This window comes from Mirounga leonina, unplaced genomic scaffold, assembly GCF_011800145.1.
Source record: "Mirounga leonina isolate KUSES-001 unplaced genomic scaffold, KU_Mleo_1.0 Mir_125, whole genome shotgun sequence".
In the NCBI taxonomy this organism is placed as follows: Eukaryota; Metazoa; Chordata; class Mammalia; order Carnivora; family Phocidae; genus Mirounga; species Mirounga leonina.
In genome coordinates, this window is record NW_023270305.1 from 12747441 (window position 1) to 12770352 (window position 22912).

At 55.5% G+C, this 22912-nt stretch overlaps 1 protein-coding gene across 6 annotated transcripts in view; it reads right to left on the reverse strand.

Annotated features, from left to right (window-relative positions):
• Positions 1-22912, reverse strand: part of DNMT3A (DNA methyltransferase 3 alpha) — a 103931-nt gene that overhangs the window by 40265 nt on the left and 40754 nt on the right. For 5 of the 6 annotated variants that reach the window (XM_035000709.1, XM_035000707.1, XM_035000710.1 and 2 more), the window contains exons 3-6: positions 22705-22809; positions 8360-8630; positions 2368-2411; positions 1768-1914 (exon numbers count right to left, since the gene is read on the reverse strand). In XM_035000709.1, coding sequence (XP_034856600.1) covers positions 1768-1914; positions 2368-2411; positions 8360-8630; positions 22705-22809 — 567 coding nt within the window. Of the gene's footprint in view, positions 1-1767; positions 1915-2367; positions 2412-8359; positions 8631-22704; positions 22810-22912 lie in introns of those variants that run through there. The other variant, XM_035000712.1, reaches the window with a different exon arrangement.

Here is a 22912-nt window from a genome sequence, read left to right on the forward strand (position 1 = left end):
GGCAACTGACCAGATGGCAAGAACAGCCCCAGCTCCTGAATTTCGTCCTAAAGACCACACTTTGTGCTCAGGGTCAAGTGCCTCTCTTCTCCGGGACCTTCGACAGGCTGCTCCTTTTCCAGGCTCTTCCAGGAGAGAAATTTCTGCCTTCCTGGATCCCGAAGGAACTGGAAACAGTCAAGTAGCCAAACCCCTACCTTGTTCTGACCTTTTTCTAGAGCAAGCTCTCACACAATGTAACGCCTTCCTTTGTAGGCCTGGGGTAAACGCCCCAGATGGTGGCAACTCAGCAACATTTCCGCTCACTTCCTGGTGCCAGAGATCAACCGCCTTGTCTCTGAGGATCAGACAGGAGAGCAGCCCCTCACATCGGGATTGATAGGCTGCTGGCTCCTTGGTCTTTCAGTCTCCACGGCCTCACCTCCTGTCCCTGCTGCAGCCTGCCATGGGCTGGCTTCCACCCCCATGGAAGCTTCTCTTAGAAAAGTCACCAGCTACCTCCAGGTTGTCAGAGGCGATGGGCATGCCTCTCAGCCCCTGTAGGCCTCTCTACACAGCCCATAAATGGTGGAGTTTCTGTGGATGCGATCCTGGGACATGGCCTCTTCTCTCTCCCTGTCTCTAGATGAGCTTATCAGTTTCCCTGGACTTAAACACCAGCTTCTGCTCTTGACATCCTCCCACCTTTGCATCTGCAGCGCAGACTTCCCTAACCCCCGAGCTCCGGGCACCTCGGCCTCTCAGACTGAACTGGCAATTCCCACCAGTCCCAAACCCACTTCTCCACCTGCCTTCCCCATCTGAGGACATGGCACAACCATCACTGGGTATTCAAGTGAGACCCCTCCGAGTTGTCCTTGGGTCCTTCCATTTCCTCCCCTCCTTCACCCCTCCCATCCATCAGCAAGCCCTACTGATTCTATCTCCAAAATACGTCCTGAATCTGCCCTGTCTCCACTGCTGCCCCTTTAATCCACATCAAATCATTCCTCTGCACAGAAACCTTCCATGTACTCAGAATTATACCAGCTTCTGGCCAAGACCTGCAGAGCCCCACGTGTTTGGATCACTGCCTACCTCCCAGCCTTGTCTGACCCCACTTTCTCCCTCACTCGTTTCACACTGGGCATACTGGTCTCTCATTTTGCCAAACAAGCTGGGGTCTTGCTTGTGGTGTTTCCTCTGCCTAGAACATTCTACCCCATCCCGCTCCTCACCAGATACCTTCCATGGGGGTCGTGAGCAGCAAGGGTCGGAGGGTGGAAGCTAGCTAGTAGAGGGATTTAGCAGCAAGAGGCATTGAGGCAGTGGAGAACTGAAAGACCAAGGAGCGACCAGACCAGAGCCAGCTCTCCTGCTCCTTTAGGTCTTAACTTAAATGCCACCTCCTCCAAGAAGCCTCCCCTGACCACCCCCACCTAAAGCAGGCCTCTGTTATCCTCTATTTCAGCCCCTCCTTTACTTTTCTGTCTTGTTCTATCTCCTCCATCAGAATGTCAGCTCCACGAGGCCGGGAATTACATATGCACAGAGCCTAGTACGCTACTTGGTACACGGTTAAGTGCTCAATAAACGTTTGTTGAACAAAAAAAGAAACCAGTCACTGCCTAGCAGTTAAGCAGTTCCCTGTAAGTGCAAGAGGTTAACCTGAAGGGGAAACTGAGGCTCAGCCGGGGCCTGACAACAGCTCCAGAGGGTGGCTGAAGCTAACTTCTGGTTTTCCAATTCTGTGGGACAGGCTGGGGCCCAGGCCAGAAGGCACCTCACCTCCCTTTTCCAGCGTGCCAGCCACTCGTCCCGCTTGCGCTTGCTGATGTAGTAGGGGTCCCCCGCCTGGAAGGTGAGGCGCGGCATGGGCCGCTGGCGGAGGCTGGACTCCCAGCCCAAGCCACCCCGCAGCCGGCCCCGGGAGCCCTAGGACAGAGAGACGACAGAGAGACAGACTGGCATTAAGATGGGCACTGACAGTCCCACTGCAAGGTTTGCTCCTCCTGAGGGGAAACTGAGGAGGCACTCACCTCGAACAGAACACAGGAGCTTTGACTCCTGGCCAGAGATGTCAACCCTGCAAGTGCTGGGCAAGGCCCTGTTTGGACTGGAGAAGTGAGCCACGGGCTGAGGGGGGCACATGGACGTGAACCATGAGGGGAGGAGCTTGGTCTCAGACGGGGACCAGCTGGCTGCCTTGTTGGGGGGCTTCTAACCTCCACACCCATCTCCTTTCCTCCTTACACGGGGACATATAAAGAAGGGGACGGGACCACCTCAGGAATCCCCTCACACACATTCGCCACAGTTGGTCAGAGAGGTGGCTTTCTTCTAGAATCAGGATCCACAGAGCCCCTGGGGGTTGAGCAAAACACTTGCCTCCATTTTCATGGATTCGATGTTGGTCTCCTTCTGTTCTTTGCCTGTGGAGAGGGAAGAACAAAGGGACTGTCGGCAGAGTTACGGGAGTGGCTCAGAGGCCCCACCTTGTGCCTGGGGTCCCTGCCACAGGGACAGGGGTCCTCCAACCATTCAGTTGTTCATGTGTCAAACCTGATAGCCCACCATGTGCTAGGCACCATGCTGGCCCCAAGGACTCAGAGCATGGCCTAGAGCAGAGAAGAGACTGGGGCAGGTTCTTGGAGGCCCAAATCCAAAGGAACGATAGGAAAGCCAGGGCCACGGTTTCTGGCCCACTGACTCTGTCTCAGGCACACAAATGGGGTCATCTAGGAACAGCTCCCTTCCCAGAGGAGGGGCCTAGATGGCACAGTCTCCCCCTGCCCTGGAAGGGAGCTGCATACTGCTATGGAGTGAGGCAGAGATGTCCTGGGGGGCAATGGGGTACACGGCCACTGCAGCAAGACTCTGATAAAGCAACTTTGTCTCTGAGGCTCAGCATCCTTATCTGGAAAATAATGATGCTGGAGATGATTTCTAGGGTCCTTCTGCAGTTCTCAATACTGTGGTTCTGTTATTGATACCTGCCTCTGTACCGCCATTTCCCACCCCAGTCTCAGGTCTCTGAACCTTTATTCTAAAAGACTTGGATTCCAGGTGTTGCCGTGTGACCTCTGTAATCTCTCTTAGCCTGTTTTCTCACTGAATCAAGATAGAGCCAACTGTTCTAAAATCTTTAGGTTACTGGGAACATCGAGTGCCTGGAGCAGGATTTGGCATATAGTAGGTGCTCAATAAATATTACTTTGGATCCCTTTCCCTAAGGCATCTCCCTGCTCCTCTTCCCTGCAGCTCTTCAACTGGGCCCGGATTCCAGTTCCTAGAAGGAGAGGCTTCCCTGGGGGCAGGAGGCCCCAGAAGTTCTGTCTATAGGACAGTCTCGTCCTCTCCCTGTCCAGGCCCCACACAGGGCAGCCACACTCCTCCAGAATATCCTTGTGCTCCTACCCTGGGCCTCTCAGGTCCTCACCCAGATGCCCTTCCCAGGCCCAGCACACGCGGTGCAGTCCAGCTGCCCCTGGCTGTGGGGCTGGCGTAATTATGCCTTCCAGAACTTCGGGGGGGGGGAAGGGAGGGCAGCCCCCCCCTCTCATCTGGGCCCCTGAACTCCTTTCTCTGAAGCCAAGAGGACTGAGCTTGGGCCCAGAGCAGGAAGGTCGCTGAGGCTGGCTCATGGTAGTTGGGGTGGGGGAGCCCCAAACGGAAAAAACAGCCCCTACTTCATCTCCCGGCTCTGAGGCGGAAACCAGACACAGCATTGAAGGCCCCGGACAGGAAGTTTCTTTCCCTCTCTCTCACTAGAGAAGCCCTGGGGCTCTCCGTGTGTGCCCCCGGGGGAGGGGCAGTCCCGGGGTTACAGCGCCCCTGGAGCCCGGGGGAGGGGAGGCAGGGCCGGCGCTTGCAGGCCCCGCCCTCCCCCGGCAGCCAGCATGGGCACCAAGCCGGTGCCACGGGGGCGGGGGGGGGGGGGGGACAACGGGACACGGACGTGCCAGTGTCTGTCGTGGGCGCGCGCGCGGTGGGAACGGGGGTGCCGCCAACACTTTACACGACAGGCTTTTTAAGGTATGTCTCACCCGGGCTCGCTGTCTCTTCCTCCGTGCTTCCGCTCAGCACAGCCAGCTCCCCCGACTTTTTCTCAGGCTCCCTGGAGCCGGGTCCCCCTCCTGCCCCCGGGGATCCCCCACCCCTTTTCTCAGACCTGCACGTTCTCCCGGCGAGGCTTTGGGCTGCCAGAAGGGGGCGCCCGCCCTTGGACCAGGCCGCGGCCAGGGGTCCCTCGGACCTCTCGAACATTTCCTATGGGGGTCCCTCCGTGGCATCTCATTATGGGGAATCATCTATTCATTCGGATGAAAGAAAATCAGGGTTGAAGGGAACTACAGAGATGATGGAGCACCTGTCCAGCCCCTAGATTTTGCCAATGGGGAAACTGAGGCTGGGGGGGTGGGGGTGGAGTGACTTACTGACAGAGCTGAAATCAGATTTCAGGGCTCCTGAATGCCAAGCCCGTTCACGTTACCCTCCACTACCTTCCTGTTCTCCCCTTCCCCATTCCCTGGCCCCCATGCTCCTCCAAAGAGAATTGCTTTTCCTCATCCAGTTTCCAACTGGCTTCTTTCTGGAATTTTCTCCCTGACAGATTCTGCACATGCCCATTGAGTGATATCTCACACATAAACACACACACACACACACACACACACACTTTCCAGCCTGGCCCAGCAAAACAACAAACTGGGCTGCCTCCGAATGCAGCACTTGTCCTGAGTCAAGGAGGGTCAGCTGCTCTCTCAACACTCCCTCTGCAGTCCATCTGCTCCTGGCCCAGACCCAGGGTCACAGGCGGGCCAGGTGGCTGCATGCCTCCCAGGGTGGCCCTGGCAGGCTCAGACATGACCCTAGAGTATCTCAGGTCCAGGGGGCAGGAGAGGCCAGGGTGCTTCCAACACTTAGCCATCGGTCTAAGCCTATACTCAGCCGGGGGACCCGCCCCAAATTTCATTTAAAAGGAACCCAAATCTCCATGACAAGGCTAAGGCCAGGCTTGCCTCAGAGGGCAGTCACTAACCCAATACTGGGTGTTCCATCTGAGCAGAAAAGGGTCCTTTACTAGTTGGATAATCTTGGGTAAGTAACTTAACCTTTCTGAACCCTCAGTCTCCCCATCTGAAAAATGGGGACAATAAGAGTCTTCCTCACATGATCACAAAGATTAAACAAGAGAACGTGTAACTAAAGAGCCGGGCTTCTTAAACTTCAATATGCATCGAAATCAGGATCTCTTTAAAATGTAGATTTTGACTCCACAGGTCTAGGGTGGGGCCTGAGATTCGGCATTTCTAACTTCAGAGGTGATACCAGGCAAAGCTGTTGGTCCATGGGCCACTTTGAGTAGTGAGGATATAGGACAGTAAACACATAGTCAATATTCAGTAAAAGAAAGCCATATTACCATCGTTTCTATGAGGATCATGGCAGCATTAATGCTAGGAGTGCAGAAGCAGTCCCGAGGCCGCCACCTGCCCATCCAGGTGGCTCTTGGCCTGATGACTCATCATCTCCCCCATTCCTCCTTCTTTCTCCTGGCTGTACTATCAGGATCTGGGGCGCCTGTGTGCACAGGAATGTTGCCTTAAAGTCCTCCGTTTTTCCTGTATAGGAACTAATGGGAGGGGTTCAGGGGAGACGGATGGGGCCCCCTGAGAGGAGACGTGGAGTGAGGGGAACAGATGGGAGACCATGGCCAACTCATTTCCTCCCTGGGGCCTCAGTCTCCTTCCACCTTGGAACTAAGCAGCTGCGTACGCGTTCTGTGTGGCTGCCTGCAGGCCAGGTAGCCGAGCCCCCAGCAGACCACTGCCTACGCCCCCCCGGGGCAGCACCTCGCCGGTCTCAGCATCCAGGCAATGCATGTGGCCTTCAGGGGTCCCCCCCAGCTCTGAGGCTGCCAGCACACAAGAGTGCTCTGAGGCTACTGGGGGGTCAGGGAGGCTTGGAGCTTTGGCTCCACACTCAGCACTAGGATTCTGAGGAAGGTCCCCTGATGTGGGAAAATCCCAAACCCAGGAGTCACCTCGACACCATCTCTCCCTTTTCCCCTTGGGTTCCTGGCGCTTGCTCGCTTCTCCACCTCTGCTGCCACCTCATTACAGCCGCCCTCCTCTCCACCACGCCTGCAGCAGCCCCTAACCCGGCTTCCCAGCCCCTCGGTTCCACTCTGGGAACCAGAGAGCAAAGTGATTTTTTCAAAACACAAAGCAGATCATGTCACCTGCCCCCCGCCCTCCCCCCCGCCGGAGGGTGTCCTCAAAGGCCTGCCCTGGTCCCGTCAGCTCTCACACCCTTCTTTGCTCTCTCACTGCAGCCTTACTGGTTTCTGTCAGGTCTCTGGGTGCCCTGCTCCCTCCCACCCAGGAGCCTCTGTACCTGTTTTCACTCCCTCCCCCACCACCCCTCACCTGGTGAACCCCCAGTCATCCTTCCACTTCCGTGGAACAGGCCGGGCTGCCTGGGGTTTCCCTGGTCACAGTTCCTCAGAGAACCGTGTTTATTTTCTCTTAGAGAACCTATCTCCCTGTATAATCACACGCCTTTCAGTGTGAATTTCTCATTAACGTCTGTCTTTCCAGCGGACTTTGAGGTCCTTGAAGGCAAGAACCAGGATTTTGTTCATGACGGTTTGCCCAGGTCCTGACACACACACACAATGGATGTTTCATATACACCTACTGACTGACTGAAGAAGGAACTCTGGAGAACAAACGGAAGTGGAGACAGGGAAACACCAAAGTGAAAGCAAACCCTCAAGGGTTAAGAGCGGCCTTAGAACTATGGCTCCATCCCACCAGGCGGGAAGGACTGCAGCTTACTGCCAGTCGTGGTGGGGTCCCAAGAATCAGCACATGGCGGGGGGTGGAGCGTATAGGCTCCCAGTTTCCGCTCTGGAATACCTGGTCTTTTTAGCGGGAGGGATGGGGTCTCTTCTCCCTTTCCTCCTCAGTTTCCCTCCACTCCGGCCCCTTGAACACTCCCGCCCAGTGTCAGGACCTACCCACAAGGCACTCAGGTGAGGCCAGACGCCCTGGGCAGTTCCGGGCTAGCCTGCCCCAAGCCCCACTGCAGAATAAAAGGAGACAGCAGAAGGGCACACCAACTTTGAAGCCAAGACGGAATGCATCCTGGATCCACCACTTACAGGCTCGGAGGCCCTGACCAAGTCACTTCATCTCGCTAAGCGGCAGGTTTTTCCTGCCTTAAAACGAGGATAACAATACCTCTCGAAGAAGATTGTTTGGAGAACTAAAACAGCGAATACGGAGTACCTTAAAAAGCGCTTTGCACATAATGGGAACATCATAAATATTAGTTGAATAATAAATGAATGAAATATATATATTTTTTAATTTGGAAATCTCCTTTCTGGAAATGCTCTCAATCCTGCATGAATATTGGGTTTAGATCCATGCAAAATAAGTTATGCCAATTAATCGATTTACTCATTCCATCAGACGCACTTGGAAGACTTTTTGAATTAAAATGCACATATGCAAAACAACCTGGCAGGGCCCCGGGAGGATCAAATGTGATAATATATGAGGAAGCGCTCTGTAAACTGTGAAGCCCCATACAAATGCTAGTTGTCCTCATTACTAACATGTTTACAGCTCGGTTGGCCCTGAAATCACTGGCTTAACCTGAAAGAGAAAAGTAGGCAATTTTCCAGGACTCCAGGGCAAGACCAGAAAGCCTGGGGAGCAAGGGGTCTGGGCCGGGGCGGCGAACTGGCCACCCCCCTCCGCCCCACCCCCACCCTGCTCAGTCACAACCACACTTGAATTGAGTCAGCTGAACTGTGGTGGGTTCGAGACATCTGTGCTGGGGCAGGCTAACTGGGGTTTCAGGGCTCCGAGGGCATCCACTGCCTGGAGCACCCAGGCCAGGGGCTACACACGCAGTCCCCAGGAGCTGCAGGGCTTGTAGAAGAGGAAGCAGGCCACGTGAGGGCTGAAGGAAACTGAGGCTCACAACCAGCCTATGAAGGGGTGGGGGGGGTCGGGCAGGGGGACAGCCATCACCCCAGTCCTGCAACTGTTGGCGTCCTATAAATCCACTGTTGCCAGATCTAGCTTTTTTTTTTTTTTCCACGAGAAGCCAAAACTCCAGATTTTTATGTGAAATTTCTTGATTTTTAAATACTGGCAACTAATTTTTGAAAATGTTTAAAACACTACATGGGCCAAATAAAACATGTGTGCAGGCTGCAGCCAGCCAGCAGACTCCGGGGTACAGCCTTGGCAAGTAGACCTCCAGCTCCCGTGCCTCCTGGGGCCTGCTGGCCCCCAGTCTCTAACCCTTGGGAGAATCCTGGGGATCCCAGAAGAGGCTGCCCCTTGCGCCCAGGACTCACTCTCTTCTGCAGGGGCTCCTCGGCCATCCTTGGGGGTGCAGCAGCCATTCTCCAGGGCTCTGGAGGCTTCGAGCGGGGTCTCAGCCGCACCCTCTCCCTCTGCTGGGGCCCCGCCCTTCTGCCCTCCAGCGGGGCTCCCCTCCTCTGGCTGGGGCTCACTCCGCTTCTCCAAGTCCCCGTTGGGTAACAGCTCTGAGGGGCCTGAGTCCTGGGCCATGGACGGGGACTTGGAGGTCACTGCAGAGTCCTTTGGCGTGTCACTGCTTTCCACCTGGAAAGATGAAGAAACAGGAGGGGACAATTAGATCAGTGGCCTTGCCTCTTTTGGATCACTAACCCCTCTGAAGTTCCGGTGAAAGTTATGCACCCGTTGTCCAGAAAACCTTGTTCGCATAAGTGTCCGCACAAGCAAATACACACAATTCTGCTCTCAGTTTTAAGGGATCTCTGGGCCTGACTCCCTGAAGTCAACAGGTTTGTGGACTCGAGCATAAGAAGCAGAAGAATGCAGGCAGGTCTGCCAGCCTGGTTTCAATGCCCAAGCTGTGACCCACGGCAGCTAGCACCCCCACTCCCTGAGGTGACATAGGGCCTCCGAGCCTATTCTGAAGCCCCTATTAAAAACAAACGTTCCTCTATACATAAGTGGGGAAAGAAATACATATATATGTAAGTGAAAACAAACATTCTGGGGTGCCTGCCTGGCTCAGTCGGTAGAGCATGCAACTCTTGATCTCAGGGTTACGAGTTCAAGCCTCACACTGGGCTTACTTAAAAAAAAAAGATTTTTTTTTTTTTTTTTTTTTTTTCCAAAACAAACATTCTTCACACTATCCCTACTTCAAATCAGGACCCCTCCTCCGAAGACTCTAGTGCCACCAATCAATTCTGGTAACTTTGGGCTGATCTGACTTTTGCCAGATCCCTCCGGCTTTCCTTTTGGCCTCTCAAAGCCCAGACCCAAACAGGGACTAGCTGCGCATTGGAGCAAAAGGGTCAAAGGAGGCCTCCCAAATAAGCATTCTGTTGAGCCCCAAAGCCCAGCACAGTTATTTCCTTCAGCTCTGGACCCCCCGTCTCTCCGGCACCCTGACCCTGGAGATCCATAGCCCCCACAAGCAGTTTGCAGCGTCCACAGTAAGCGCCCCCTGGCATGTGGTCTCACGTTCCCCTTCCAGAAGGAAATGTATCCCTTCATCCCCAAGAGTCTAAGAACAGAACTTGCTACAGTTCCAGGTAATAAAAATCACATCAAGGGTAATCCTCTAACTGTCCTTTGTAAATGCCACTGCCTGGTGGGCAAGGCTCCTTCTCACCACGACCATCCTTTAGAGCCGCTCAACCTCCCTGAGGAGGCTCACAGAGAATTGCTCAAGGTCACACACTCTGTAAGGACAGAGTGAGGGCATGAGAGCCTGGGGAACACTCTGTCCTCGGCCCTGCGGGGGGCAAGTAGGCTAGAGCATCTCAGAGGAATGGAGGTGCTCTCTTGCGGAGGAAGAGGCAAGCGTCCCCTGTGCTCACGCCCATGGGCACAGGGCTGCCCTCAGCAATCCCAACCGGCTCCATCCGTGGAATGCCTCTGGGAAGGGCAGACACGTGGCTAGCCTGCCACCCCAGCAAGGCGCTGCTCAGGAGGGTGCCTCGGCTGCTCCACCTATTTTGGTCGTGGTGACCAAAAATGAGTCGTGGTGAAAAGTTAAAGCTCCTTTTTCAATCCCCCACCTCTGAAATCATAGGTAAACCCTTATTAACAGTTTGGTGAGGATCCCTTCTAGACTTTGTTTCTGTGTCTACAATCATCTGTGAGTTACATGTTTACACACATGGATTCACACGCACAGCCAGATCCAGAATTTTTTTTTCTAATAGGGTGTCTTGCTACTCAGTGTTCTATAACTTGCTTTTTCACTTAACAAGCATAGTGGGCATCACTCCATACCCGTGCATATGGATCTGTCTCCTATTTCACAGCTGCTCAACATTCTATTGAATGGATGCTCCATAATTTATTCAAACAGTTCCCTAATAGTGGGCCTTTGGGCCGATTTGCTTTTTGTGCAATGAACCCCGTGCACTTACAGTTCCGTGCGCCTGCATATGTCTATAGATCGCGGTCCCAGAGGTGGGCTGGCTGGTGGAGGGCCTGCCTAGGTGTGAGTAGACAGGCCAAATTCCCTCCAAAGAGGTGTACCCCTCGGGCACACCCTGACAGCCTCAGAGCGCGCTGGGCTCCCTCCCACACAGCCCGGCAATCTCCAAGGCTGCTTCTGCTCTAAGGTCTATATCCTCAACTCTGAGCCCACTGCTGTCTGCTGAGGAACCCCCAGGGTGGCAAATAGGGACAAGGGCCTTGGGGACAAAAATAAAGAAATAAAAACAAAATAAAAACCAGAGTCTTCCCTGGACAAGGTTCCAGGCACATAGAGCAGCCTAAGGGAGAGCAGAGGGACTTGCCAAGCTGTTTTCCTGGCTGAGTGGGGCAGCCTGGGGCAGGCCTGCTTCCAGGAAGGGAAGCTCCCAGGGAAAGCTGCAAAGGTGTGCAGTCCTCGGCGGGTGGGGGTGGGGGCTGGAGCAAGAGAAGGAGGCAAGAAGTCCTCTGTTGGCCTAGCCTTGGGCACAGAGGGCTGAAGGCAGCAGGGCCAGGAGGTCAGACACAGGAATGCGAGTGAGCAAGTAGGCCCTGTCTTTCTCCTTAGCTTCCATCCCTGAGTGTTGGGACACACTCTGTCCAGGACTGAGATGGCCTTTCCCACCTCCCAGGTCAAGCCGACAGGGTTCCCTGGCCTAGAACGCCCCTCCCTGGTAGAAATCCTCTCACCTCTAGACAGCCCAAACAGAGTGGGGCATGCCCAGGCCCCCACAGCCACCCCGATGTCCAGCTGTGCTGGGCATCACAGAGCTCTGATCGTGCCTCTGCCAGGGAGGTGGGCTGGGGAATTCAGGTCAGAGTCAAGCTCTTACCACGGCCGTGTCCTTTTACCTTCTGGCCACTTGCTGCCCCAAAGACACCTCAAGTTAGAGCAGGCTCCCAGCCCACAAAGCTGCTTGAGACAACTCTGCTGTCACTAACTTCCTGCCTGGGGACCACATGGCCTCCTCTCACCCTGGGACTCACTTCCTGTTGATTGCCAGCTCCATAGCAGAGAGAGCCAGGAGTATCTGCTCTGACCCCCCACGTGCTCTCATCAAGCATCCCTCCCAGGCCGGCCCTGGAGGACCCCAGGCTGCAGCAGCGTGAGGCCCACACCCCTTCCAGAGGTGGGCGAATGAGGGAAGGGAAGTGGTCTGCACAGCCCCCGCCAGGGTTAGCTCAGCATGCTGAAATCCCCCCTGATCCCCCCAGGCCTCACCTCCTCTCCTCCCAACTGAGCCACCCTCTCTGGTTCTAGATGACCCTGTGTTAACCAAAGTTCTGGGATCGGGGAAGCTGCTGACTCCTGCCCAGGCCAGCCCTTGATTCAACTTACCCCTCAAGAACCCCCCCACCCTGGGGTGACTGGCTGGCTCAGTCGGTGGAGCATGTGACCATGATCTCCAGCTTGTAAGTTTGAGCCCCACATTGGGTATAGAGATTACTTAAAAATGAAATCTTAAGGGGCGCCTGGGTGGCTCAGTCATTAAGCATCTGCCTTCAGCTAAGGTCGTGATCCCAGGGTCCTGGGATCGAGCCCCGCATCGGGCTCCCTGCTTGGCGGGAAGCCTGCTTCTCCCTCTCCCACTCCCCCTGCTTGTGTTCCCTCTCTCGCTCTGTCCAATAAATAAATAAAAAATCTTAAAAAAAAAAAAAAAGAAGAAAGAAAGAAAGAAAGAAAGAAAAGACCCACACACCCCCTCCGCCCCACCCAGCCAGGAGTGGACCTTCACTGGCTCCCTCTCTGGGGCCCAGGCAACTGAGCAGGTTGAATCCACGTATAAGAAACCACTGAGAGGGAAGAAGGAGGTCCACAGGCAAACGGACTGAAGCAACTGTCCAAATCTCTTAGAGGGGCTGGGTGCACCCTGAAAGGGGCATCTTTGATGAGATGAACAGCCTAATCCACACCTGGAAGCCACTAGGAGAGCCAGGCCTGCACCCTTCTGCCCCCACCTCTCAGCCACCTCCTGTCCCCCATCACCCTTGGCTTGTCCACTCCTGGAGTCAGGGACTTTGCTTTCTCAGGCTAGACTCAGGGCGCTCAGTATCCATAACTGATTCCTGAATGCCAAGCCTCGCTTAAGACTCAGAACATCCCGCTCGTGTGAGTAGAGGGAGTTTCAACTTAGTTGCACATCAGAAGTAACTGTTTAAAATTCTGTTTTTGTTTGCTTGTATTTTACAGTTGCCTTCAAAGGAGAGACAATATACCCTGAGATACTCATTTTTCCCTGTGGGGGAGGGGGAGCAGCAGAAGCCCCTAGTCCTTCTAGAAGCACCACCAGCAGCTGAAGTTGACAATTCCAACTTCCTCTGCTTCTCACCTGTGAGGCTGGCGGAGGGGGCGGGCAGCAGAGGTCTCCCCTGGAAGTGGGGGGCTGGGGGGGCAACAGATTTGGGTAAAGTCTGATCCTATTGCCCTCTGTGCGCCTACCCATGTCTGATTTGCCCCATTCTGGATCTTCAGACCCTGCCCACCACCTCCTGGGGTCCCTCAGAATTCGTTGCCCTTTGCCTTCTGTCCAGGAAAGGCCCTCCATCCCAGGACAGCTGCTTCCTGCTTCTCTGTTGCCAGCCACCCCCACCTCGGGCTCCCCCCCCCCCCGCCCCCGGGAGCGGCTTCTTCCAAGCTGGTGAAGGCAGTGCTTCTCCCCTGGAGGCAGTTTTGCTTTGACTGTGTGTCTGAGACACTTCTGGTGGTCACGCTGGGGTGGGGAGACTGCTGGCTTCCAGTGGGTAGGGGTTGGGGATGCTGCTGAACCCCGCACTAGAACAGGGCGGTGACCACAACGACGAATTATTCGGCCCAAGATGTCAATAGCGCTGCTGTTGAAAAACTCCGGGCTGAAGGTCGGCGCACTGACCAGAGACTGCCTTTCTCTAAGAACCTTTTTTAAAAAAAATTTTTTTAAAACTTAAAAAAATATATTGTGGTAAAATATACATAACGTAATATTTACCATTTTAACCATTTCCAAGTGTACAATTGAGTGGCATTAAGTATATCCATATTGTACATGTCACCACCATCCATCTTCAGAACTTTTTTGTCACCTCAGACTGAAACTCTGTCCCCACTAAATAGTAACTCCCCATTCCCCCCGGCCCCCGGTCCCTGGTCACCACTACTCTGCTTTCTGTCTCCTCGGGAACGTCTGAAAGTCTGCCTGTCTCTTACACACACACGCACCCCTGGGAGGGAGGCATTTGTGCTAGGCCCCGCCCCCCAGCCCCCCAGCGAAGGCGTGGGGGTAAAGTCCGCTCCAGTGGTCACCGAACCCCCAGCCCACTGCAGGCATGGCTTGTTCACAGAGCTTTTCACACCCTATCTCATTACAGCACTCCTGCTCTTAGGCTGCACCTACTCACTGCGTGTCTCCCTCCTAGACTTGTGAGCTTTGCCTTACTTATTTTTTTTTTTTATTTATCTCCCTTCCAACCACTCCACCTACAGCTCAAAGCACAGCGCCCAGCATAAATATGCGTATACAATTAATAAATGTACTTATCACGTTTGTCCTGATGTGTAGTGCTACCCTCACTTTTCTGAGGGAAAAGGCTCCAAGGCTTGCCTCAAGGTACACACCTTCTAAGTGGTAAAGCTTCCAGAATGACCCAGGTACAAAAGAGTCATTTGAAAGCTGGCTCCCTCTTTGGGTTGAGTCTCTGGAAAAACCCAACCTCAACTCCCAAGGGTTCCAAGGAGGAAAAGGAGGCTTTGATGTGCCTAAGCAGGGCCAGGCTGTTTCCCTGGCAGCAGCCACTGCAGGGACAAGCCGGAGGCAAAGCGAGGAGCAACCCTCGGCAGTGAACCTGTCCAGGCCCCAGCCCCTGTCCTCCTCCCCCTTTGCTGGAAGTCTGGACCAGACCCCAGAACTCCCACCCCTCCCTCTCCAGGTGAGGCCTGGTCTCCCAAAGTGGGGCAGAGTGCTGAACTCCAAATAAGGAAGTGATTTTTGAGTGGCCCTTTATTATAATAATAATAATAATATTTACACAAAAAAAATTAAAACCTGGCAAATAAGAGATGAGGGAAACGATACAAAGGAGACAAGGCCCAGCCATGTGTGGTCAGAGGAGCCCATCGGCTGGGGGCGGCCAGGGCACAGGGACCAGCTGTCCAGGACCAGCTGCGTGCAGGCTCCCCTGGGCCCAGGTGTGGAGGGGACAGGCCCAGGGCCCGGCCTCGCTCACTGGCAGCCCCTGGAGGTCAGAGCCAGGGTCCCAGGCTGGCTCTGGGCACCTGCCTCACTCTCCCCTGAGGTGCTGGAGGCCAGGGGCTGCGGCTGGAAGCGGACTTCTCTGCTGCACCCCAGCGCAGCGCTGGGGAGGGAGGCCCAGAGGCCGGCAGATGTGGGGCGGCCCCCCCCCCCCCACGGTACCACCATTGTGCCTTTAAGGCCCGTGGCGGCACTCAGCTCCGTGCCAGCCAGGAACCCTGGCATCCGGCCAGCCTTGGCCTCTTGATTAAAGACACCCAGTCGCACGCACAGACACACAGGGGTGCGCCACCTCCTGGAGACACAGTCCGGGAGATGGGCAGGGATGCGGCGGAGCCATGTCAACAGTCCCCCTCTCCTTGCAACTGCAGGCCCATCAGCCCCCGACCAAGGCCTGGATTTTCCCAGGTTGACTCCAGCTTCAGGAAACAGCCTGTCCCACAAACACTGGCGCTGGGCCCACGCCTCCCCCCTCCCCTCTGCTCCAGGCCTTCCTGCAGCCCCTTCTGCTGGCAGCCCGGCATCCGACTGGCCCTAAGTGGCCTTGAGGCAGGGAGAGCAGGAGAGGTCCACCCTGTGCCAGCTCCCAAGAGAGGTCCTCAAAGCCTCCCTGCTCAGCCTTCCTGGGGCGAATGGAGTCAGGCTCCAAGACTTTGGAACTAGGACCTCTGATTTCCTTTTCCCTGGTGGAGCAGCTAAAAGGGCCACCAGGGGGATGAAGGGACAGTAGGACCAGAAGCCAAAGAGGGCCAACTTTGGAAAGCCTGGGCATGCTCTCTGGGTCTCACCATTTCCCTCGCCACTTGGGCGGGGAGCTGCCTTCCCTCCCTCCTCCCAGAGATCTGTCTACCCCGTGTGTGTGTGCCAGAGACAGACAGACAGACAGACACTGATTCTAGGAGAGAACTTTGGGGCCCGGCAGAGCCTCAGAGGTCACGCAGTCCGTGCCGCTGCTGGCCATGGCAGGGACGCAAGAACGAGCATGCCTGGTGGTGGCCAAGCCGCTCGGGGTTCCGCTTCCAGCTGGGACACCTGTCCACCTGGAAGAGGGCCTGGCTGTGCTCTTTGAAGTCAACCTCAAAGGATTTCAGGATGAGCTGAAGGCTCCCTCTAAAAAGCCATTATGTACAGGAGATCCATACATTTAAGTAAATCTCTTTTGAAGTGATTTCTATTTTCAACCTCTACCATCCATGCCTGGGGTGTGGTAAGAAGGAAACCCACCATGGGAAATGGGGCTTTCTTTTCTATGCTTCACGTACCTTTCTAAAGCTTCAAATGGGTATCTCCCCACCCCGCCGCGCCCCCACTGGGGTGCACTCCCCTGCCCCACCCCACAACGTGATTTCATAGCTTTAATCATATCCCCTCTAGCTTCTGTCTCTCCAGACTGGAGAGCCATAATCTCTTTCGTCTGTCCTCACTTGGCAGCACTGCCTTCCCCTTGATCAAACTAGCTGCCCGGCTCTGGAGCTTTTCCAATTCAGTTCTATCTTTCTCGAGGTGGCAGGACCAAAAGGCACCCAATTCTCTAGGCGAGGATGATGAAAGGAAAGCAGCGACACCAGCTCTGTCCAGATGCACCTGCCAGCGAGTCCCTCTGCACAGGAGTGGCGCCGGCGCAGCTTGGGCTCTAGAGAAGGCTGCAGGCTCCCAGGAAGCCCAGGGAGGCCAGACCCGGGGGAGTGAGTGACTTCCCTGGAGGTGGCCCTGGAATGTGTGACCCCAAGGAAGGGAACAGGGAGGGATGAAAAGCAAGGGGAGTCTTTGGAAAAACAAAATGGAGATGCTGGGATTTCACTGAGATGCTCCCCTACTAAGTAAGACCAGCTATCTAGAGTGGCCTCTGCAAGGGCTGTTGCCAAATCTGCTCTCTTCCAGAAGTCTCCCTCCGTCTCTGACAGTAACACTGATGCCATCCCTGGGGCCTGAAACATCTCCTTCCTCCCCTTGCTCTCCCCGGTCCGCGGCAGCCAGCGGCGGGGGCCCTGCCGATTCTGTCCCCCGCTGCCTCCCCCCAGCAGGCTCTGGGGGTGTTTTCTGGCACCACCCCACCCCACCCTGCCCTACCTCCCTGCATCCTCTCGTGCTCGACCCACCACGCTCACGGATGCCAGGCCCAGCTTCCCAAAACAGGACTCCCATCACTTCACGCCCCCCATCCCCTCAGAAACCTTCCAGATAAACACATTTCTGAGATGATAAAGCATAAACCCCTCAGGCCGCCTGCAAACGACCTCTCCAACCCAGGACTAATGTGTCCCTCCCCCAGTGCACATTCCCCCCTCCACACCTTCATTCAGGAAGGTCCCAGGTAGGAAAGTCTCCCACTTTGCCCTGGACTTCGAAACATGACCTCCCGCCCCCCTCCCCCCAACACACACACACACACAAAAAAAACATGTCTTTGGCACTTGAAGACCAGCCCAGCAGCCGGCCTCTCGGTACTGGATGCCATTGGTGAGTGCTGCTGACCAGTCAGGTGCAGGAATGGGCAGATGAATCTGCAGGGCACAGTTACAAGAGAGGTCTCTAACTTCGTAAGACATGTGACAGACCTCTTTTCCTCACACCTTCAAACACGTGAGCAGAGGGGGGCCAGCAGTGTCCATGCAGGCTCACGGGTAGGGGAGACCTCAGAGGGGCTGGCGGCTAGGATGGGGAGATACTCTTTCTGGAAGTTTTGTGCATAAAAACAAGGGGGGTACCAAGTCACTGAATCAAGGTTCCAGGGATTGGTGAAGGAACGATTCTGACCTGGACACAAAGAGGGGATTTGAGCTCCGTGTTAACTTGGAGACAAATCAAAAGTTCCTATTAGACTGGCAAATGAGCCCACACTGCAAACTCCCCAACAGCTGAGTTAAACTGTCCGCAGCTGGCTTAAGCTGTAGCTGAATGGCTCCCTAACTTCCCAGTTTATACCCCAAGTCTTCTGCTCCTGAAGAGGGGCAGCTTTGCCCTCTTGAACTCATTTGGGCATTGTGACAGAGGCTTAGCCTCCAATGTGGAGTGAGTAATGCTGGCTTTGGGCTGGCCTGGCTGAGCTCAGCCCCTGCTCCCAGCCCCAGCCCCTTCCCCCTACCCCTCCCTTTCTGGGTTATTCTTAGCAAGAGGTGACCTCAGAATGCTCCCACTGAGCAAAAATAACCCTGGAGGAAGTTGGTGGGTATAAATCTTCAATGAATAAATACAGATAGCTAGTAAATAGGGTATGGAACCCCAAAGGGCTGGTCACCCAGGGTCTGGTGGGCAAGGCAGAAACTGTCCCTCCTGATGCCCCAGTTGCAACCAGCATGAAAGACAAAGTGGTGGCGGGGCTGCCTGGGCTTGTGACCAGTCAGGACCCAGCTTCGGACGCCCTCACTTGTGACGTCCTCAGGAGTTGGTGCACAGGAAGATGCCTCTTCCTCTCACCCTGACGCTCACACCCACACACAGGCTCACACTCTCCGGCCAGCAGAAATCAGCCCTGCACACTGCTGTCCCTCCTCCCCATCGTGGGCACCGGCCAGCCCACAGGCCCTGAGCCCAGGTGCCAGCTCCCTTCCTAAGCCCCGCCCAGCCCTGCCCTGGCTTCCGGTTTCCTGTTACCGACTCCGCTCAAGCATCCCGGCTCTGAGGCCAGCACCGCAGGGCACCGCACTGCCTGGTTTGGACGGCCCAGCTCTCGTTCCTCAGACCGCCGCAGCCTTCCCCGCTTACCCACAGGTTCCCTGGTACTTGGGTCAATCACCCTCCTCCCATTATATATATGAGTTCTGTTTCTCTGTATGCTCCTTGGAGTCTACACTTCTAACAGCCCTGCGTTCACATGTTAACTTAAGGGGGATTTTGGACACCCAGGCTTCCAGAGCACGTGACTGCAGTGGTGAGGAGGAACGAGCACTGTGGCCTCTGCAGGGCGGGACGCATGGAGTCCCAGGCCCAGTCAGCCTCTCTGAACCTCGGTCTCTTCATCTGAATGTGGGCGTGGTAATGACAGGGGCCCCACCTACTTCCCACACAGAGAGGTCATCCTTGCCGGAAGCCTCTGTAGGCCATAAAGTGCTACATGACTCTGAGCCTTTATTCGTGGCCTCTGGCCTCAGGGAGGTGGGTAGACAGTGCAAGGTCGGGTGGTGGTAAGCGTCAAATCTAGTGGAAGGGACAAGCTCTCTCTGTGTGCTTTTCCAACTATCTGAGCTGAAAGGCCAGGTTTTTGCTGTAGTTTTCATCGTTCTCAATCCATCAAGAAATGATACTTTGGTAAAATACAAAATGTGGGGACAGTACCAAATGGACGTAAAAGTTTCAAATTACTTATTCTCCCGTCCTAGAAAGACCTGTGGCAGGTCAAAGACCAGCGCCGTCCAAGCACACGATCAGTGGGCTTTGTATCTCCTCTTTCATTCCTTAGTGTTCATTTTGATTAATTGTACAAACAGCTCAGGAGAGAAGGTCACAGTGGCTGAAGTGGGCTTCACTTGCAGGACGGGCTTGGATGGTCTGGACGGTGGGGCAGGGAGAGAGAAGAGCAGACCGTGGACCAGCACGCGAGGCAGCAGGAGAAACATGCCTGGTGTGTTCCAGGGGCAGCGAGAAGTCGGGGTTTCTATGATAAAAGCCATGGATACTGAGTCCCAGAGCAGGGGCAGGAGAGATCATGTGGTGAGGAGCCATCTGGAGTATTCCAGACCTTAACCCATAAGAAATGGGGTCCCTGGGGGCACCTGGGTGGCTCAGTCGGGCACCTGCCTTCAGCTCAGGTCATGATCTCGGGGTCCTGGGAGCTCCCATGTTGGGCTCCCTGCTCAGTGGGGAGTCTGCTTCTCCTTCTCCCTCTGCCCCTCCCTCTCCCCTGCTCATGCTCTTTCAAATAAACAAGTAAAACCTTAAAAAAAAAAGGGGGGGGGCTCCCTGGAGAGTCTTGAACAGAAACGTACCGTGGACAGTATTTAGTGTAACTGAATGTGGCCCTCCTCTCTAGCACATCAAGGTGAAAGGTAAGTCTTATTTATCAGTGTGGCCTCCTCAGCCTGGTACGTGCTCAGCGGGTGTCAAGTGTCCGTCACTGAGGGGTTATAAAGTATACTGGGGGGCAGCCAGGAGGCTAAGACCGGAGCAGGAATGAGTGGGAGATACCCAGGAACAGACGGGCCTTGGGGACAAAACAAGGAGAGAGACGATGATTCCTTAGCCTCGGAGGCCAGGGGATGGTGAGGACGGTGGTGGTGTGCCTCATTCCCCCCCGTCCGGCACGGGATATGCACAAATAAAGACCCCAGCCCACAGCCCTCTCTTACTCTCGCTTCCCAGCACTCCCCACTCCGTGCCACCTGCCGGGATGTGAACCAAGCTCCCTCCTCTTTCCAGGCTTAGCTGGATGACACACACTCAGCTGCTTTAAAGCTCCCTGGTCAATCTATTCCCAGGGCCACAGCTGCACCAGGTCCCCAAGAAGCCCTCCGGCTACACTTCTCTGCTGGGGGGAGGGGAGGCCAGGGCAAGCACCTGCTCCACAGCAAGCCAGACGGCCTGGGAGCCAGGGGACCAGGAGCCAACCTCTAGCAGCAGTGCCAACGTCCCCCACGTGGGCTCCCTTGGGGGCCCGGGGGCCTGCTGTCCGGGAAGGCCTGCGTGCTCTTTTCTCTGGGGTCCGTCTTTCCCTGCTCCCCTAGGGTGCAAGGGTTCCCTTTCACAAGAGCTGCCTCCCCCATCAGCGTTGCCTTCCCCATGCTCTCTCTCCCACCTTGGGGCCTCTGTTGAGAGTCCAGGAGGCTGCAGGTGTCAGCCAGGCTGAGGAGGCCACACTGATAAATAAGACTTACCTTTCACCTTGATGTGCTAGAGAGGAGGGCCACATTCAGTTACACTAAATACTGTCCACGGTACATTTCTGTTCAAGAGAAAATCCTGCAGACCACACGCAGACTATGACCCACACAGGATGTACAGCACCTCCCACCAGGGCTGCTGCGAGGCCAAGGCTGGACTCCCAACTGAAAGGTCTGATAGACGCTGGCCCCACTGGCTCAGGGGATCCGCCCTGCACATTTGGATCCACTTTGCAATTTGCAAAGCACCCCCGGGGGTGGACAGGACAGGTATTACTGGTAGCCATATTTTCCCAATGAAGAAGAAGTTCCGAGAAGCTCAGTAACTTGCTCAAGGTCACACAGCTGAGAAGCAGTAACTCCAGTGTGGTTTCTTCTATCAAACTGAGGTTGCTGTGGCCTCCTAAAGAGGAAAGGTTTGTCGGGGCAAGGGCATGACGGCCTCTGCTAAGCACTGGCTCTCTCTGGTGCTTGCACACATTTAATTCCCCCAGGCGTCTAAGAGGAATGCATCCTTATCATCTCTGTTTTTCAGGCGGGGGAAGCCAAGGTTCAGACAGTGACTTCTTCAAGATCACATGGATGGTGAGTGGTGGAGCTAGGACTTAAACATAGGTCTGTTGTATCCTGAAGATGGTGCTTTTCCCTCTACACTAAGTCCCTGTCTGGGGCCAGGGGTGGGAAGGCTGGAGGACCCACTGACCCTTCCCCGACTCGGCCCTGCCCCTCCTCCCTCTCACTGGTCCCTCTCTGGACACATTTCCACACACCTGCCCCTGACTTCCTTGCACTTTCTGTCCCCAGGGCCTCACTCCACCTCCCGCTGATGTGCCCTCCCTCTGGTCCTGGAGACTCACAAGGATGAGCCAAAGGGTTGCCAGGTCTTTATTTGCTATAGGTGGTGACTCTTGTCCCCAGTGCACCTGGATGGGAGGTGGGGGGTGGAGTTCTCGCCCACAGATCGTAGTCACAAGGGCAGATGGGGAATTACCAGTGGGCTCTGACTCAGCCTGGCTCCCCCTTCAGCCTGCACTGGGGCCCTCCACCTTCTCCCACAAGGAGGAGAGGAGAGGGGCACCCTGGGAATCTGGGAGTACAGCCTGGAGTCTATTCCTTTGAAGTCCCATTTTATCTTTCAACTTCACGTGAATTTTTCATTATAGGCCATAAAATATCCATGTTTGCTTTAATATTAAAATGCTTAAAATTACTTACCAATTAAACGACTTAACTTCTCCCCCCCGCCCCTCCCAGTCTTTAAGCAGATTTAGCAGTGGTGCACTTTGGTTCGCGCAGGTGCCCGGCCTCTGGCTCTGGGCCCCCTCACCTCCCGCCGCTGCAGCCCTCCCACCCTCCACTGTCCCTTTCGCTAAGGCCACCATGCACCCTGACTCTCCACCCCACGGGAGAAAATCCTGCCCTGCTGAGAACATTTCCTTGATGGGCTGAGTTACAAGTCTGAGCTCTCATTCTCAGCTGGAAGGGGCTGAAGGAAAGGAACCAGCTGTCTTCGGCGCTTGCAAGTAACTTCTGCCTCTGAGTCGAGCGCATAGGCACGCAGGCTCCTAGAGCCCATGGGTCGTGCCCCCCAGAGCACTGTTCATCTTGGGCAACCCCGGGGCTCCCCCCCAGACTCAGAGAGGTTCTGGCCCCCAGAACCTGGGCTTGGGGCCAGCCCTGAAGCCCACACTTAAACAGCGTCCGCTTCTCCTTCTTTATTCTGAAGGGACCCATCGGCCTGCATCTCCCCTCACTTTGATCAGACTCCCAGGCCTGGGCTCCCTTCCTCCAGGTTCTCAGGTGGGGCTGAGGCCGAGGGTGGGTGTGTGGACGGGGAGGAAGGGGCCTGGGCAGGCTGGCCTGGGGTCACCGTCAGGCTCTCTTACTGCCCCTTCCAGAAGGAAGTCCCAGCTCTGCTCCAACTCACAGTGCAAGTCCTCTGGTCCCTAGGGGCTTCCGGTTCAAGGCAGAGAGCAGGAAAGTTGTGAGGATGATGGTAGGGTTCCAAGCACGGGGAACGTCAGGGAGCTCTGCAGCTGGAGGGCTGCACCCCATGGCCCGGCCCTAATGACCTCAGGTGCCTGCAGGACACACATGACTGACTGCTGTTTAGAGCATGTGTGCGTGCTCACGTGCGTGCGTGCGTGCTGGGGGGGGTGCCGTGACACTCACCGGGGGGTGCTTGCGCTTCCGCCCAGGCCGCCCCACCTTCCGAGCGGTGGTGCCAGGTTCCTGCCGCTCCTCCTTGCCACGAGCTCCGTCCTGCTCCTCTCCCTCCTGTGGGTACAGACAGCCTGTGAAGCCGGGGCTGGATCCAAGAGGCCCCTCCCCTGTCCCCCGACCCCCACGACGGCCACACTTCCAGGGCCACGCCAGGCTG